General features: G+C 42.0%; 3 protein-coding genes across 7 annotated transcripts in view; 1 reads left to right on the top strand and 2 right to left on the bottom strand.

Annotated features, from left to right (window-relative positions):
• The window catches only part of LOC147128255 (uncharacterized), a 21,087-nt gene extending 14,067 nt beyond the window's left edge, over positions 1 to 7,020 (bottom strand). Inside the window, exons 1-3 of the mRNA XM_086018957.1 lie at positions 6,835 to 7,020; positions 3,740 to 5,127; positions 135 to 3,348 (exon numbers count right to left, since the gene is read on the bottom strand). Coding sequence (XP_085875083.1) covers positions 135 to 3,348; positions 3,740 to 5,127; positions 6,835 to 6,837 — 4,605 coding nt within the window. The 5' untranslated portion in view covers positions 6,838 to 7,020. The remainder of the gene's footprint in view (positions 1 to 134; positions 3,349 to 3,739; positions 5,128 to 6,834) is intronic.
• The window catches only part of ripply2 (ripply transcriptional repressor 2), a 24,902-nt gene extending 8,246 nt beyond the window's left edge, over positions 1 to 16,656 (top strand). Inside the window, exons 3-7 of one of the 4 annotated variants that reach the window (XM_086018971.1) lie at positions 9,760 to 9,842; positions 14,444 to 14,532; positions 16,019 to 16,118; positions 16,208 to 16,266; positions 16,387 to 16,656. In XM_086018971.1, the coding sequence (XP_085875097.1) occupies positions 14,528 to 14,532; positions 16,019 to 16,118; positions 16,208 to 16,266; positions 16,387 to 16,585 (363 nt within the window). In that variant the 5' untranslated portion in view covers positions 9,760 to 9,842; positions 14,444 to 14,527 and the 3' untranslated portion in view covers positions 16,586 to 16,656. The other 3 variants (XM_086018973.1, XR_015083891.1, XM_086018970.1) reach the window with 3 other exon arrangements.
• Positions 8,996 to 11,791, bottom strand: LOC147128254 (melanocortin-2 receptor accessory protein 2A-like). 2 transcript variants are annotated; one of them, XM_086018969.1, is made up of 4 exons: positions 11,480 to 11,791; positions 11,283 to 11,404; positions 10,990 to 11,089; positions 8,996 to 10,589 (listed from the first exon to the last, which is right to left on the bottom strand). In XM_086018969.1, the coding sequence occupies exons 2-4, from the start codon at positions 11,392 to 11,394 to the stop codon at positions 10,169 to 10,171; spliced, it is 633 nt and encodes a 210-aa protein (XP_085875095.1). In that variant the 5' UTR covers positions 11,395 to 11,404; positions 11,480 to 11,791; the 3' UTR covers positions 8,996 to 10,168. The 2 variants fall into 2 exon arrangements, with proteins under 2 accessions (XP_085875095.1, XP_085875094.1); XM_086018968.1 differs by lacking the exon at positions 11,480 to 11,791 and having other exon boundaries at positions 11,283 to 11,460.

Below are 16,656 nucleotides of genomic sequence, written 5' to 3'. Positions count from 1 at the left end.
TAAACAAACCGTCCCCCCCCAAAAAAGTTGTCACCATTACAAACATTTTGTTGTCCTTATTAAACCTTAACATGTGTTATGAGGACAACACCATTAAACAGCGCATTACTTCAGAATAACGTAGAAAAACAAACCTCTGCTTTCATATGCGGGTGTCCCTCCTTGCTCTGCCCTGAATTTGTCGGTTCTCTAGGGAGGTACTTCTCTAAATAGTCAGGCAGCTTGATGTCGTTAAAGGAGGGAAACGGAGGACCTGAGTCACTGACCACGGCCTCTGTAGGCTGGATTTGGTCTCTCCGTTGCGTGGTGAAATTTTCAGCAAAGGAACTGGTGGTAGTCGGAATAGGTGAGGTTGGCTCTGGCGAAGGGCTGAGCTGGGGCGATGCATCCCTTGAGTTGGTATTTTCTGACAGTGCCTGAACTCCATTTCTTCTCCCCCTGGTGCTGGGGCTGGTGAGACTGCTAAGTACGCAGCTTCCCTCCAAGCGAGACTTCACAATAATATGATCATCTTTCTCCTCCTTGCTTTTCTCCTGATCTATCTTGGCGGTCTTGTCCGTTAGATGAGAAGAAGTATCCAGACTACTGATCAAAAGACACCTATCTGCTATACTCACCCTAGCAGGTTTAACACCACTTTTGGTTTCTGTGTTTTGAAGCTTAGCTAAAAGACTTGGGCCTGTGTCAAAGGACCGATTTTTCTTCCTAAGGCCAAATTTAAACTCCTCTGGGTCAAATGTCTTCTCAAAGTGGTCTTCCTTGATGGCTGGCATTGCAAACGGGGGCTGAGGTTGCCGGAGTGGGTTGTGTTTACGAGGTGGTAGGGAAAAGGGAGCACAAAGCTTCTGGATCTTCTCAATGAAATTTTCATCATCAAGTTCATCATTGTCCAGGAGATTACTCTCGCTGACAGAAGCACTCAGCTTGGGCCCTGGGAGTTTAAGTCTCTGTTTGGGAAAGTCCACATCGAGCCAACTTGATGGAGCGTCCTGCTGAAACGAAGAATCATCTCTGCTTAGTCCTCGCGGCGAATGCAGCCTCTTAGGAGGTGACTGCTGGACTGAGTCTGAGTTCAGCTTTTTAGAATTTGGGGAAGTTGATACTTTTGGAGTTGGACTGGGCTTATTTACTGGTTTGTCTTTGACTTTGTCAAGTTGTGAAGAAAGATCACCGTTAACAGTGGGGGGATGCTCAGTAATCCCTGCCGAATCAATCCTGTCAGACGAGCTTTGCTGTTTTTTGTCTGAGGCCCTGAATGGAAGAAGATCACTTGTGCTCACTGTATTATTTAGGTCCTCAAACTGAGGGCGACTCGGTTTTGTTGTAGAGACTTCCACAGCCTCTGTGTTTGCTGTTGCGCTTTGAGTCTCACTGCCCTGGCTTTTTCCATCATTGTTTGGAACAGAAATATGAGTAGAGTCTTGAACAGTTGCCGTATTGTCAGTCTGCGCACTCATCAGCACAGTGGGGTCATGAGAGACTATTGCAGTCACTTGCTCGGGCTTTGTGCTGATGAACTTAGCACCACCGCCTTCATGTTTTTTTGAGGCCTTACTGAGGGACCCCTCAAGTTTTTCCACAGGTTCTGTTATAATCACCGGTAGTTTATGTTGTCTTGTGACCCCGTCTAAAGATTTCGTTGGCATTTCAGACACATGTGTAGCTCTCGCTTCCTTGGTAGACCCTTGAGCGCTCTTTTTTCTGGTCTCCTGAGTGATGATAGTGACCTCAGCCGTCTCCGGATTTGTGGTTGCCGGTTGGTCGACAGTTTGTGTTAAAGTAGGGAGGTCTAAGGCTCCTTTTGCATTTACTGACTCCGCTTTATTAACATTTTCATTCGGCCTTGCCACCTCTTTTCTCGCCGTCTGTTTTGTTTGTTTATCCACTGCTACTGTTTCCTCTGTCCCTGAGTTTTCTTGTCTGCTCTGTAAAATTGTGGGTGTCATTTGAGGTTTGTCCGATTGGGTAACATTTTCTTGGGTTTCTTTGTTTTTTTCTTCAGCCTGGCTGTTGTTGTTACCCTGTGGCCTTTTTAATTTATCAACATTATTTATCTCACTCTGACTTGTTGGCTTTGTTTCCAAGTTTTGTTGTGGCTGTGCATGTTCTGTGTCTTTTTTACCAGGCCGAATTGGTTTTAGTCTACTTGTTGGTGAAGGGTGCATTGGTGGTTCCTCATCTAGTTTTGGACATTCAGCGAGTGGTGCCTTCACTACTGGGGCAGGCTGCTCAATATGCTGTTCAACTGACTGAGAGAGGGAAGATGATTTGTCCTCTGCTGCATTTTTGATCTTCTGTTTGGGAGACAGAATTTCTTTCTCTGCCTTCGCCTCCTTCTGGGCTGAACTAACGGAAACCTTGTCAATAGGTTTCTTTGTTTTCTTGTTAGAAGCAGCAGTATCAGGTTCGTCTTTGTTGACTGATCTTGGTTCAGGTAAAGTCTCCACTCTGTTGACCAGTTTATCAATGTCTTTGTCATGAGTGGATAGCAACCGTTTACCGGAAATGTCCGATTCTTTTACAAATGTACATTTATTGGATACAATTCCTTCTACTTCATCGGGTTGTAGAAAAACTCCATCATCATCATCCTGACTTTTTACAGAAGTGGCGTCTTGCTTGCTTAGATTTGGTTTGCTTTCCCGATTATCCCTAACTGGACTGGTTATCTCCTTGCTTTTTCTTCGCTTCGAGCGAGTGCCTGATTTGCAAGTGGCTTTGGACCGTGTACTATTGATTTGTTCTACATTATCACCAGTCACTTTTGTTGCATTACTAAATAATGCACTGGTAGATTTCATACCCTGATCTGCTGTCTTTGAGGTCTGTGTGCCATGTTGTTCTAGAGGTGTGGAACCTTTCACCCTCACAGCGGTAGTATCCTGTCCATCGGGTTTTACTCTTATCCCTGTCATTGCATTAGTATCCAGTTTACCCTGACTGTCGGGTTTTGATGACTTTAATGCAGTGGTTGCCACAGATGTGTTGGATTTTTTTGTAATTTCTGTCTTGTCAGATTTTTGAGGCAGCATTGGCTTAGAATGTTTTGTTGATTCCACAGTAAAGTTCCTCGCCCTCTCTTTAACCGTCAGCGTAATCTCATTTTGGGTTGGTACAGGACTGGAACTCGCAGTGCCATATCGCTCAGCCGATTTTGATCTCTGTGTGGATGGCAAACATTCAGCTTTGAGCTTCCCAGTCGCTTTCCGAGCAGGAGAGACATCAGCGCTCCTAGGAGTTTGGAAAGTTCTTTTGAGACCCGTCACAACTCCCTGGCGCTCAAATAAGTTGATCTTATCTGTAATTCGGCCAATGACTGATTTCTCCTCGGGTTTCTTGTCTTGCTCCCTGTGTATGATATAAAAATTCAAATTACCAGAAAACATGCACATTGCTGAGTATGGAAACATTTGAAATGTAAATTTTGACAAATGTGGATGTATAATATATTGAAGTGACTTTGTGTGTCGAAAGCACTTGTCCTTTATGTACAGCCCTTTTTTCTAACTGTGGTTGTTTTGTTTCCAAAGTGCTCTATAAATAAAATAGTGTACAATTGAGTTTGACTTTTCAGTGCAATGTTATGTTAGAAAACTAGATGGGTAGGTTCGTGTTTCCACACCCGTTGTATTGTGTACTCCTCACGAACAATTAATTGAAATCATGACCAAACTTTTTTATGTAAATGTCATCGTTTAGTTTTAAGTTCTTCATCAGTCACATTGAAATAAAAACGTACCTTTTATCGGTTTTTGTTTTGGCCTCTTCCTTGGCTTCATTTTTGTCTTGGTCCGGTACCAACTTAAGATCCAGTTCTTCTTTCTCTTCTGCTATACTTTTCTCAGCGTTCAAAGGCACACTTTTTGTAAAAAGTTTCACTTCACTCCGAGAAACCTTAATACTTCTCCGTTTGGACTCTGGGGTCTCTGTCTTCCTCTCCACTTTGTAAAAACTGTCGTCATCCTCCATGACTGCACCGCCATCAACGGCACATTTAAGATGGGTTTCAGTGACTGATCTTGAGTCCAGGAATTTGTCTGCATACTTGAGACAGGAAGTCTCATTTTCCACACCCCCAGGTGAGGCCAGTGAGGTGAGGCTGTGCTTGGAGGAGGAGTCTAAAGGCTGCTCTTCACCATGACTCTGTGGACTTTCTCCCTCTGGGCTGTCAGATGAGGGGAATCTTTCTTGACCAGGTTGAACATTGGGAGGCGTTTTTCCCTGAGGGCTGCATGCTCCATCTCCCTGAGAGTTCTTCCTTGCTTTCTTTTTAGCAGAGTTTTTACGAACCATATTGCCAGCCTCTGTTTGCTCTGTGTCTAGTTCAAGCTCCAACTGCCAGTCTTTGTGTAACTTCTCTGACACTCCCTCCTGTGGCACAACCACAGGCTTCAAATATGCACATGTGTTTTCGTCTGCTCTTGAACTTGAGCTCAGTGACAAATCGAAACTTGGCGACTTTGGCGATTTGGACTTCGATAAGACTGGCAGCTTTTTCTCAATCGTGGTGCGGATCACTTCCTGCCCCGTCAAGGTGTCTTGGCCACAGTGAGTCACACTGGTCTCCTCCAGGTACACATGAAGCTTCCTTCCTGCCTGGGGCTGTGCTGGTTTCTGGGCCAAGGGCTGGGTGTTAACCCGGTCAGAGTTCCATACCACACCCTGTTCAGAGGAGGAGACGGCGGTGGAGAGATTCGTCAAATGACAGGCAATCCTGTCAGAATTCCCTCTCGGCGAAGTACCATGACAGTCCTCCTTGGCCTGCCCTATTCTCTTCTTTTTGCTGAGTAGAAGCTCCTCCTCTTTAGGAGGAGTCACTCTGCTGCTCACAACAGAGTCTTCTCTGTGGGCAGACAGTGTGGCGTCCACTTCTTCAAAGCGGAAAATGTCTCGTGAGGGACCCAGTGGCTTCGGAATGGAGCTTTGTCGGTTCTCCTCCCGCTTGCGTTTTTTTGCCTCGGCTTGTGTGGATTCCTCACAATACTCTCCTTCGGACTTAGCTGCCTGATCGCAAGTGGGTGATGAATTTTCAGTAGGACTTTTGGGACTCCTTCCCTTCCATGGTGAAAGCCAGCTCCCGATTCGGCCCAAGACCCCAGGACTCTGTTGCTCCTCTGAGTTCTCAGACTATGGCAAAGAAGACAAATGCATCTCAACACAATATCGTTAAAAAAAAAACAAAAAACAAAAAAACAACATGCACTTCTTTTTTTGGGGGGAGGAAAGAGCATATAGCGCATATCATATACATTGTGTAATTGAAAGCAGTGCAAGTTTAGGAGATTTTTTTTTTTCTTTCAGAGACCATTGTTTTTAGTATGGCCATGCATCTCTCGGCATAGAAAGGACATGCAGGAGAGCATATAACCTTTAATCTTACCGTGGTAAATACCATATCATTCAGACTCTTTATGTAGGTTGTGAACATTTTGCTTTAGAACATACACTCCTACAGACCATAAACAAAGACATAAGAATGGAAGTGATAAAAGAGCAGAAAATAATCCCAACCAGGATATTTTGGCAGAGCAAAGTGACAGACCAATCCATAACTTTGTATCCACGAGCAACTCACCCTTTATAAAACTTCAGTTGTAAGCTTTTCCTTCCTCCTGCAAAAGTTTAGCCACTGCCAGCAATTGCAGGCTGTTTTTCGCACACGGACGCATAACTGATCGGTGAACGTGTCGCATTTTAGTCCATCTGCACAAGACCATCTACAACTGTACAAGAAGGCTAGAGTGTGGCATGTGAGAAATGCACTGCTGCTGGAAGTTCTGCCCCCTTCCTGCTCATGCAGCTGTGTGGTTACGTGATGCTTTCAGTGCGCCTTGTTCCAACGGCTTCCACAAATCAAACCGGTCAGGTAGTAAACTATTTTTTTGTCCAATCAGCCGGTGAACTGCATCTTTGGCTCATATTCAAGAATTGAGCGAGGTATGTTGAGGAACTGACTATGCTCACTTACACAAAAGTTTTCAAGGTACATCAAGTTCCTATTTGATGTCAATTCTTGTATTTTTTGGGGGGTTCAAAGTATATCTTTTAATAAATGCATCAATGAAAACTATTTTTAAACCTATTGTCATTGGATGTAATTATCACCATTACTTCAATTGGTATGAACGCTGTGATGTGGTTTTGTTGAATATTCCTGCAATGCCCTTTCCAAGAACACGTTTTTCACTCACATATACATGTAAACATGATTTGTTTTACAACTGAAAATATCTTGTCTGAATTTATCACATGTACTTTATTTTAATACCTATTTGTATTCACTTCGCAACTGGTATCCCTATTGTGCTATAAATATACTACTAGTTGGACTGTGCGTTAAAAATGTTTTTTTCCCCTGAGCATTTGAACGCAGCAAGAGGCAGAGCTCCTTTCCATTGGGGGAAATGACGCACAAGTTCCAACTTTTCCCCAATGTGCTGGCGCTTGTTTTATTTGGCGGTTTGAATCTGCCATTTAGAAGAAGGGCTTTTTTTTTTAACCCATTAACCACCGACCACATTTGTTAGACAAAACAAAAAGAGTGAGCTTAGGATGTTGGTTTAATGGCAGTTTTTCACGAGTCTGACACCCAACTTCTTGGCCTGTTAATTATTACTGCACACAGAGTCGTGTTTCCAGTTTAAACATTGCCCACTCAGCTTCGGCGACATTGTAAATCAAACAACCGCGATAAGATGTGTTATTCATGTTGTAAAAAGTTGATTCTTAACGGGCGGACGAGTGCGTGCAAAACCAAATCATTCTTGCGCAATTCTTCTCCAAAGTCCGCACCGAGTTGATTTCGTTCCAGACGAGAAAGTGAGACGGTCTTACCATGATCACACTGGTCTCCAGCAAGTCCCCTTCATGGACTGAACTCGTCTCCCTGGTGCCCGCTATGTCTGATGAATACTTAGCGCGCCTCGCACAACGAAACCGCTTCGGCTGACCGCCGCTCGTCTCTATTATGTGTCATTAGGAGTGGATATATCTTTTGTAAGGAGTGTTACTTGTCTTCCGTGGTAATAAGGGAGCGCGGTTGCAGATGGAATCTGGCCGGCCCAGCTCACACACCCCGGGGCGTCCTTTCACGGAGCGCACACACACACACACACGCACGCACACACAAAGTTTGTTGTGCCAGTATAAAACGACATGTGCTGACAGATAGTTATGCTTATTGACTTTATGCCATCTGTATCACTCTTGAAGACTGAAGACAAGGGAGGACCAAGTTTGGTCTTGATGTCACAAAAAATAAAAAATAAAGGCTAATGTATGGCTCCCTCTGCAGGAGTGAACATCAAAACTCATGGCGTTGCGCATACTACTCACAAAACATTATTTGGCTATATTTTGGATTTACGGTGACATTTCAGGAAGCACCTAATTTACACTGTAACCTTTGCAGGTTAACTTAATTTAATCTCTAAACGTTTGGATGCAAATATCTGTCCTGTTTCAGTAATTTTTGCACTTTGTTTTGCAAAAAAAAAAAAAAATCTGAATCACTCAACGGTTGGACATCAGCGTTTAAAATTTTAGAGAAGGCAAATGAAGTTCACCTAAAAAGTTGCAGTACAATTTAGGTTCATCCTGAAATTGTACCTGAACTTGCGTAATGTATTTCCCCATAGACCCAAACTTATTCCTACTGACGGGTTTTTCCAATATTTTGCCCCACTCATAAATCTAATTGAGGTCACCAAATACACGTGTGTAAAACAAATGACCTCATTTTGAAATATGAATTCTGCTGGGATTGGCACTACCTTACCTGTGAGCCTAATGAATTTCACAATACGTCCTCATAGATCAGCTGTAAGGAACCTTTTTCACCATCATGTATTAAATTTAGGGAAAATTATCACACAATGATGAAAAAAAACCAAAAAACTTCGGTATGTTTCTGGGCTTTTAATTAACAATTCCTCTGAGGTTTTATTTGTTTTTTTTTAATTGCACTGCGGGTCGGATCAAGTCCCCTCACATGCTCGTGTATGGCCCACGGGCTGTAAGTTCCCCATCCTGCTTTCGAAGCATGCAGAGCATGTTTCTCAGGTTTGTCCCACATGACTTATTCATGTCCAACTGACACCTGACTCCTTGGCCACCAAATTAAAAATTTAAATGCTTCTCTTGTGCACTTACGTTTTTTTTTTCTTGTTTTTTTTAAATTGTTCTCCTTGCTTAATACTTTAAAAGCAGGAAATAGAGGTAATGATACAGCTAATTTGTATTTGTCAGGCATTAGGGTTTTGACGAGAGGCAAGCTTGTCAAGAGCAGGGGGACAAAAGGCAAAACAATTTTATCGTTGCAGCTAATGGGTGGGCACAATAATGAACGCAAACTGATCTTTTTCTCCAGGATCATAAAAAGTAATACACACAAGACATTGAGCCTTTCATGCATTGATTTATCGACAGAGGAGCTTTTCTTTTTTTCATATTTCCCTATGACACATCTATCCAGTAAAAGCCTTTTGTCACATTCTGGCTACTCCGCTATGCGCTGCTGTTTTGAGTCAGTCATCCTTTTGTGACCTACTTGAGCTCTCAACAGAATTCAGATCTCAGCCAATGCCAAACAATCCGAGTTTCCGCCATCTTTCTTTCTATTAACGTGCTTTCTCATATCCTTTGATTCCATAATGTAAAGGGACATTTTCCCTGCAGAGCGCCCACTCAGTGCCCTAATGAGGATATGAAAATGGATGGATTGTTTGTCATTATTGTTTTAACATACAGGGCATCCTCTGTTTGTATGACATTGTTCTGTTCCTATGGCAATGGCGTAACCCACATTTATAATGAAGTCAAAGCGTGTCCTGTTCAACCTTTTAAGGCAGTGTTTCGCAATCTTTATTGAACAAGGCACACAAGAAAAAATCTCACGGCACACCACACCAAACAAAATGGTCACAAAAAATATGTACTATTTCGGAAATATTGATTATCCCGTCTCATTTTACCCACAAACACAACACGGGTGAATTGTACCTTATTACATCTAGCTGGAGATTATCCTGCCTGTCACGATACGCCTAAGCATGGATAGATGAGACAAGATATGTGTCACTAATAATAATTTTCGGACAAATAAAATGGATTATTGTAGTCCGTTCGACCCAATTTACACACGTTCTCTACTTGTTTCCGGTGGACTATCTTGTAAGAATTGCTGCCAATCACTCCTGCGAACAGACTGACCAAAGATACATTATGTCTAAAGAGGAGCGAGGTGAGGTCTCAGGATGTCAACGGCGCGTCAGGAATTTTATAATTAAACGTGGCTCATCTGTCGCATGCAAAACTTAATTGAGGTGGATAGAACATTGAGCATTTCCAGCACAACCTTCTTGCCAATAGCGGCTAGTTGACAGTAACAACTCGCAATGTTCCTTTGCATAATAATCGCTGCCTGATCATTTGTTTCAAGGGAAAGTTAAAAAAATCAACGTCACCCTTGAAATGTGACATAGGACTTGAAACATTGCACCTAAGATTCAATTCGTATCTTGATGGATACGGACTAATGGACCGACTGACTGACAGATTGACCAACGGACGATTACATTAGATGAATGACAGACTGGTACCCAGGCCGCCAACGGATGACAAATGACTGACCAGCAAAATTTTGTGACATGCCCACCTCTCAAACACACTAGTTTCAAGATGTCTGTGTTTGCATTTAGCTTATGTTTACTTATTTTTGGGAAACTCACCAAGTCATTTTTTTTGTTGTTCAATTGGCAGATAATTTGAATTGGATATGCAGGCAGTGTGGAGTCCTCGACACCTCGATGACACGCCTTGAAGTCAACAATATGGAGTTACGGGTAAGTGGCGTTTTGTGCAAGTGGTACTTTAGTCAGCAAGTGTAGATGACATTAGCTAATGTTGGCCAGCCACATTACCTGGTGAATATTAGCTAGCTCCTAAGAGCTCCTTTTTTTTGGGTTACGGGATTTGATGGTTTATATGTGTGATGAGCAAACATTAGCTAATGTTAGCTAGCCATGCTAGCTGGTGAGCGTTAGCTAGCCCATGATAAGAATTTATGGTTTTGCTGTTAGAGGATGAAATGTAGTGGGTCGGACTACATTTTTTTGGCTTCAAGCACCAGCGTCGAGGTGTGAAGGGTACTCCACATTGCACACGTAGATCATATGTTGTGATCCGGCGTGATTGGTGCCTCACACAGCAGGTCGTTTTCTCCCAATGAGGAATTGCGCTCAAAAGTGACAAAGTTTGGGATGTTGAAGTGGGACAAGAAGTCACAGTCCGTATCTGTCTTCTTCTCAAGGAGATGATCTACAAGGAGATCATTGAGGGGTAAGCGGTGCCTCATGTCTTCATCCTCCTGTTCCATCGCCGCAGGGGTGGTAACTCCTGACGGTCCATTCTGCTTTGTTTCCAAATTTTGCCACCGCTTAGCCTCTTCATCCTCACTGATGTAGAAATTAAAGTAAGAGCGAGATTCTGTCAGGAAGGGACGAGAAACGGCTTTGTCGTCGTCGTCTTTCTGACCGATGATGTTCACAGGACCGCTTCCTGTACCGGGTAGGTTCTCAGCGTCTGAATTTCTGGCAAGAAAGCAAATGACTGCAGCACTTTTTGAACGTTTTGCAGTAAAACACACTAATTCATTCATCCTGCTATCTATTTTCTATCGGGCTTGTTCAGGGTCATGGGTGAGCTGGAATCTAGCCAAGCTGACTTTGGGCAAGAGCCAAGGTACACCCTGGACTGGTGGTCAGCCAAAATGACAGTAAAAATAATTAAAACACATCATTAGGAAAATGACATCCAAAATAACAGCAGCAGACACAGTCTTTACATAGATATAACAATGCTTAATTTGGTTGATTGTAATTTGAAGAAGAAAAAAAAAAGACCTCCTTTAAAATTCCATAAAAACACTTGGACGGATGAGAGACGACCTTTTTTGTTTGTGAGGGAGGAGGGAAATTTTGCAATACTCACTCTTGCTGTGGCGCTCCGGTCTTTGTGAGCAGTGTGAGAACAAAAAACATGAAAATGACGAACGCCCCAAGTCCAACCCAAAAGCCGATCACGATGGAGTCTGCAAAGAAAAAAAAAAAATCGAATAGAACCATTTCCATGGCTTGGATTTGACACTTTTTCTGGTTATGAAGTTTGAATTTTGGAATGTTTGTCCTGCGTGCGTAAAACCCAATTTATTCATCAGCAGCCAGGCTTCTGACTTAAGACTATTTTCTGAACGTAAGAGCATCAATTTGAGATGGCAAGCTTACATCTGTGTGCTTTGAGTCCCTCGAAAGAGACGGGCTCGTCGTCGTAGTATTCATATTGCCACACGTAGTCACTGCGCCGCGCGCTGCTTTGGCTCCGGTTGTGCGAGCTCATGTCATCCAGCCTTGTCACATGTCACACAATGAAAACGAATCAACAAGCTTGACGGATGATAAGGACAAACCGACACAAAGTTTACCTTCCTTATGTGGAATCCTCCCTGTGGCAGTATTTTTTTGGGGGGGGCGGGGGGGTCTGGCTTATGATTGCAAATCCTCCATCGGTCTTATTAATGTGCGTGGACGCACCTCGGAGCGCACTCTGGGTTACCTCCACGCGACAGCTCTTCAGTTGAGGATCAAATGTGAGCGGGTTATCTAACAAGGCCATTAAACAATCGCATCATTTGAAATTGCGCTTAAATAATAAGGTAGGAGAGGTCAGTCAGCTGAATCCCAAAGACAGAAATGAACTGAGCACTGTACTGCTGCGTGCATGGCTAATCAGTGCAAATCGTTGTCATCATCAGAGACCACACCAACGTGCCCTCTAGTGGCATTGAGCAGGAATGTTTTATGCTACTTTTACCAAGTGATCATTTTCAGAATGTATTTATGAAACTAGTCAATTAATTAGAGGATGGTTTCATCCTTGGTCACATTTATTTTTTACAAAATCAATTCACAATAAAGAGTTTGAACAGTTTGGATTATTCTGCTAGAGGAAAAAAAATAACAACAATAATGGCATTTATTGACTTCTGATTTGATTTCCTGCATGCTGTCACCACATTATATGACAATGTCCCTGCGTTTGATTAATGTAATTTTTATGATGGATTACTAGTTCTGAAAAGATGCCAAAGAAAAACGGTGACATGCTTGGTGTGGAACAAAGCAGTTTCTCCAATCTTTATTGCTCCAAGGCACATATTTTACACATGAAAAATTTTAGGGCTCAACGCCAAAACACAAATGTCACCAAATGTATATTTACAGAAATAAAAACGATCATGTCTCAATTTACTCACAAATTAACTTGGAGAATGCCATTTGAAAGCTGGGCCAGTACACAGGTTATTGGGCACATAATTGTTCTGACAGTCACAATCCGTCACTGACAGATAAAATTATAATATCCGTAGTAAATCATTTTTGACCGATATGTAATTTCATGGCACACAACTGGCCCTCCGGCCTTCAGTTTCACACCCGCGAAGTAGAATAATTAACATGGCAAAATTGCCCAGCTTGTTATTGTTGTTATTGTTGCTAGGCAGACTTTGTTTAGTTCAACCTTTTTTTTTTGTCGGTAAAAAATGTGAGTCACACCCGATAGGTCGTTTGAAGGTTAGGTTGTCAAGTCTTGGTTACTTCACTTGTGTCAAATAAATGTTTGGATATTTTTAAACGGGGCATAAACACCACTGCCTGTGATTACGTATTGTTAAAAAAAAAAAAAAAAATCACTGTATCGTTGCTGCATTTTTTTTTTTATTGACAAAGGGACTCTAATTCATACCCGCACTATCAAAGGGAATGTCCACGGAGTAAATGAATTCATTTTTTAATTCAGCAAAAAGAGAAATGGTCCTCATGTACTGTGATTAGTTCATGTCGAGATTTTGTCCCTCCTAATTTGTTTGTGCAAATTGCCTTTGGTCATTCCTGCATTCGGCTAACTCATAAAGTATACTGTCATTGTGCACCTTATGTAACTCGAGAACGCATTCTCATTAGAATGGAGCCTGTGTTTCATTCAAGTCGTGTCAGATGATGAAAGAGGTAGCCATGATAATCCATCCAGTTGCAGGCCTTGCTAAATTCAAATCCGTAAAATAACTATTAATTCCCCTTTTGTGGTAGTCAACTCCACTATTACTCTGTTGATATATTGCTTCACTCAAGGTATTGTACGTTGAGTTACATTGTGTATTTTTATTGGAATTCTTCCTATGCCTGCAAATGGCTTTGCAATCTGTCAGCCGGTTTCCAAGGTAACAGTCAGGACTTCAATTAACGGTGGATGTGGTGCATCCCGACTGGCAAGCTCTTGAGCGCTGGAGCCCAGATTTACTCGTCAGCTGCAAAAGGGTTGCATCGGAACAACGTGACCTGCTTGCATGTTGGGTTCATATTAATCTGTTGTTTCCACCCCGTGTTGGTCTTGCTTGTTTTGTCATATTCAGCGTGTGCCTTGTATACCCTGCTTAAGACACCTGATCTCACATTTGAGAATGAATTCAACCACATCTGGGTTGATGTCTTTGGATCACTTGTCCAACGTGTCTCCATTTGTGTGTTGTTAACAAAATGCCATTTCTTCCCCATTTCTGCATCTGCTCATGTTTACGTATGAGCCCCCCGCCCCCATTACCCTGCAGACCTTGTTTTGCGTACACAAGGCTGACACATGCCGTCAACCCCTGCACTTCTTCCATCATTCAAACAGCAGGGACCGACAGGGGGGCATGTCTTCGCGCCAACACCCAAATGGCTAGCTAGCCATCTCACAACCTAGCTGTCCAGCTAGCTATCCAGCTATCTAAAAGACCCATCTCATGAGAAAATTGAATGTGGAATGAAGCTTGGGTTTCTTTATACTTTCCGTTTATTAAACATCCTCAAAGCAGAATACATTGCTTCTATTTCTCCCCATCCCATTATAAATGATCACATCTGACTCATCCGCGGGAAGCCAAAAGGGCTCACATACACAGTCACATTTTTTGTTTTTTTCAGATAGGTCTGACCTCTCCGTTTGGAGGGTTCTTAAGGGTTTGTTCTTTGATGCTTTTGCAAAGCCGTTTTTTCCCCCCCGTGCTTTACTCAACACAAACAAGCAGAAGTCTAAATATCATTGCATTATTCAGTATGCGCTGAAGAAAGAAAACCTTCAAATTAAACCGTCAGAAGTGAGTTGTATACCTGCAAAGTAGTGTGGAATGAAGTCAGACTTGGAATAAAAAGTATGAAAGAACTCATTTCAAATGTGTTAAACACTTGTTGTGGTTGATGATTGAACAAACAGGATGTGATTTCAGTTTGTGTAGTTGTTTCTCAGAAACACAAACATTTGCAAAATCTCTCTCTCACACACACACACATATATACATATATATTATATATATATAATATGAACATTCATCTGGTGTTGTTTTTAGATGCTTCAAGTTGGCAGAAGTCACCTTTAAAGACACACTCCTCACCATGGGACCGCTGGCAAATGTGGCAACCATTAACTCTAAATGAGGTCAGACACGCACGCACACGCGCACGTTATTTATGCATCAATCAACACGAATCCCAGCATGTGGCTTTGCACTGCCCCCTACTGTTATGCACTGGGAGGGAACTGTACTATTCAAGCCCAAATGGGACTAATTAAATCAGTAGATTACAGTTTGTTTTTATTTGTCAAACGGCTTTGCATCCACCCTAAATGGCATTATGGTCTAATGAGGTGTGTGTGTGTGCCAACAACCCATGTATACATTAGGGGAAATGGTTTACAAACACCCAACTTTTAATTAGAAAATAACAGTAGTCTCATAGTAGTGTTTTGCAAAATTTCCACGTGATTAAAAACTAATCAACTGGGACAATAACAATGTAGCTGTGACGTATGGATACTGGAAGTATAATTGCATTCGGGAAAAATAATCCCGAACTATTTTTAGTCTAAAAATAAACTTCGTAAAATAATAAAAATATATTTAAATGTGATTATATGATACAAGCCACGCATTAACGTTTTTATAATGTGAACGTCACATGCTGGCAAAACTGGTTAGCATATTGAATTATCATCATCTGTTTTAGATTTCAGATTTACAGTAAACTACACTACACAAATTTAAGAAATTGATGGACTTTTTATTTCATTCTGTATTCTGTGTGGATAAAAAATGAAGGCAAAAACTGAAATGTTGTTTGCAAATAAGATTCCACCGAATGTATTTTGCATTTATGTCGTGCACCTGCAGTTTTTGAAGGGGAATGTTGTTACTGATGACTTAAATCCTTAAGCAATATTTATGACCTGTTGGAGCTCTTCCCAGTTTGTTCACACTAATGCAATTCACCTTTTTTTTTTTTTTTTTTTTTTTTTTTTAAACTACTGCTCAAATGCTGACGCGTGTCGACGCCCTCTCCCCCCTCCCTTCTCATCACCCACGCAGCGTGGGGTTGTCAAGAGGGGCACGTGTGTCTTCGCACCTTCCACCCAAACGGGTTTACGCGTAAATCGTGAGCTTTTAATGCATCGAAACGCTTGCAAAAAAAAAAAAAAAAAAAAAAAAGGCAGATATTTCCCACTGCGTCTTTAAATGGTGACGTGTAAGACTTTTGGATGGGTTTCATATTTTAATTTTATTTCCTCTTTTGTCGCACGCATAGTTGAAAATAAAGCGATAGGCTTGTTAACATAATACACAAATAATGCCCCGTCTTACGAGCATGTGGATAATTCATTTTAAATGATGAATGTATTCGAAAATCCCCAAAAGCAAAACAAGTTTGTCCCATATGTTCGGAGTTTGCTCATGTGCGATTTCACACCTCCGCGCAGTGGCGCATGGAAACACTTGGCGACGCGTCAAAAGTCCAATTTGGCGCAGCCCCCGTTAAATAGCGGCGACCGTTTCGTCACGACCCACATTGCGGCATCACGACCTCTTGAGGGACGGACTCGGCTTGGACCACAGCGATATCTCCTTTGCAAACATGAACGCTCGCAGTGGATTTAATCCGTCGGTGCTTGACGACAACGATGCGAACCAGGCGTCCGACATGTGGAGACCGTGGAGTAGGACCGAGACGACATCTTCCATAATTATGGTAAATTTGAATTTCAATGCACAATAAACATGCGTGGATATATTATGCATGGATGGAGGAGAAGTGTAATAAGGATCTTAAACTTTCAGGCTCCTTTCAGTCCTGCTGGAACGCAACCCAAACCGGCCCTTTTCGTTCACCCAGTCAAGTAATTTTTTTTCTTTCATTTTAGTCACTTTTGAAAATTATGATCTTGCAAGGCTTACTGTATTTTCATTGATTTTGTAATCGTATATACTTACTGTTTTTAAAAAAATTCCTTTTAAAGGTTGTACTGGCCCAAAACCAAATGCTTTGACTATCTGTACCGGGAAGCTGAGATGCTCCTTCAGAACTACCCGGTCCAAGCCACCATCTGCCCCTATGAAGACTCTTCATCCAGTGAGGAAGACACAGAGGAAGACGATGATGATGATGATGCTGATGAAGAGGAAGATGTGATAGAGATGGCCAAAGAACTCAACTAAACTCAACATTTATGTGCATAATGCGTTAATATATTTCCTATTCCTATTTATTGCTGTAAATAATTGTAAAT

The sequence above is a fragment of the Filicampus tigris genome, chromosome 20 (genome assembly GCF_054856515.1).
Source record: "Filicampus tigris isolate MCC_2025a chromosome 20, RoL_Ftig_1.0, whole genome shotgun sequence".
In the NCBI taxonomy this organism is placed as follows: Eukaryota; Metazoa; Chordata; class Actinopteri; order Syngnathiformes; family Syngnathidae; genus Filicampus; species Filicampus tigris.
Note: the sequence above shows the minus strand (reverse complement) of the source record. Positions and strands in the feature narration are given on the sequence as shown.

Bases quoted from the DNA above. Each gene is read 5' to 3' on its own strand.
- LOC147128254 (XM_086018969.1), bottom strand. From the start codon at position 11,394: ATGAGCTCGCACAACCGGAGCCAAAGCAGCGCGCGGCGCAGTGACTAC. The intron at 11,090-11,282 runs GTAAGCTTGCCA...TTTTCTTTGCAG, and splicing joins GGGACTCAAAGCACACAGAT to ACTCCATCGTGATCGGCTTT. The intron at 10,590-10,989 runs GTGAGTATTGCA...CTTTCTTGCCAG, and splicing joins ACCGGAGCGCCACAGCAAGA to AAATTCAGACGCTGAGAACC.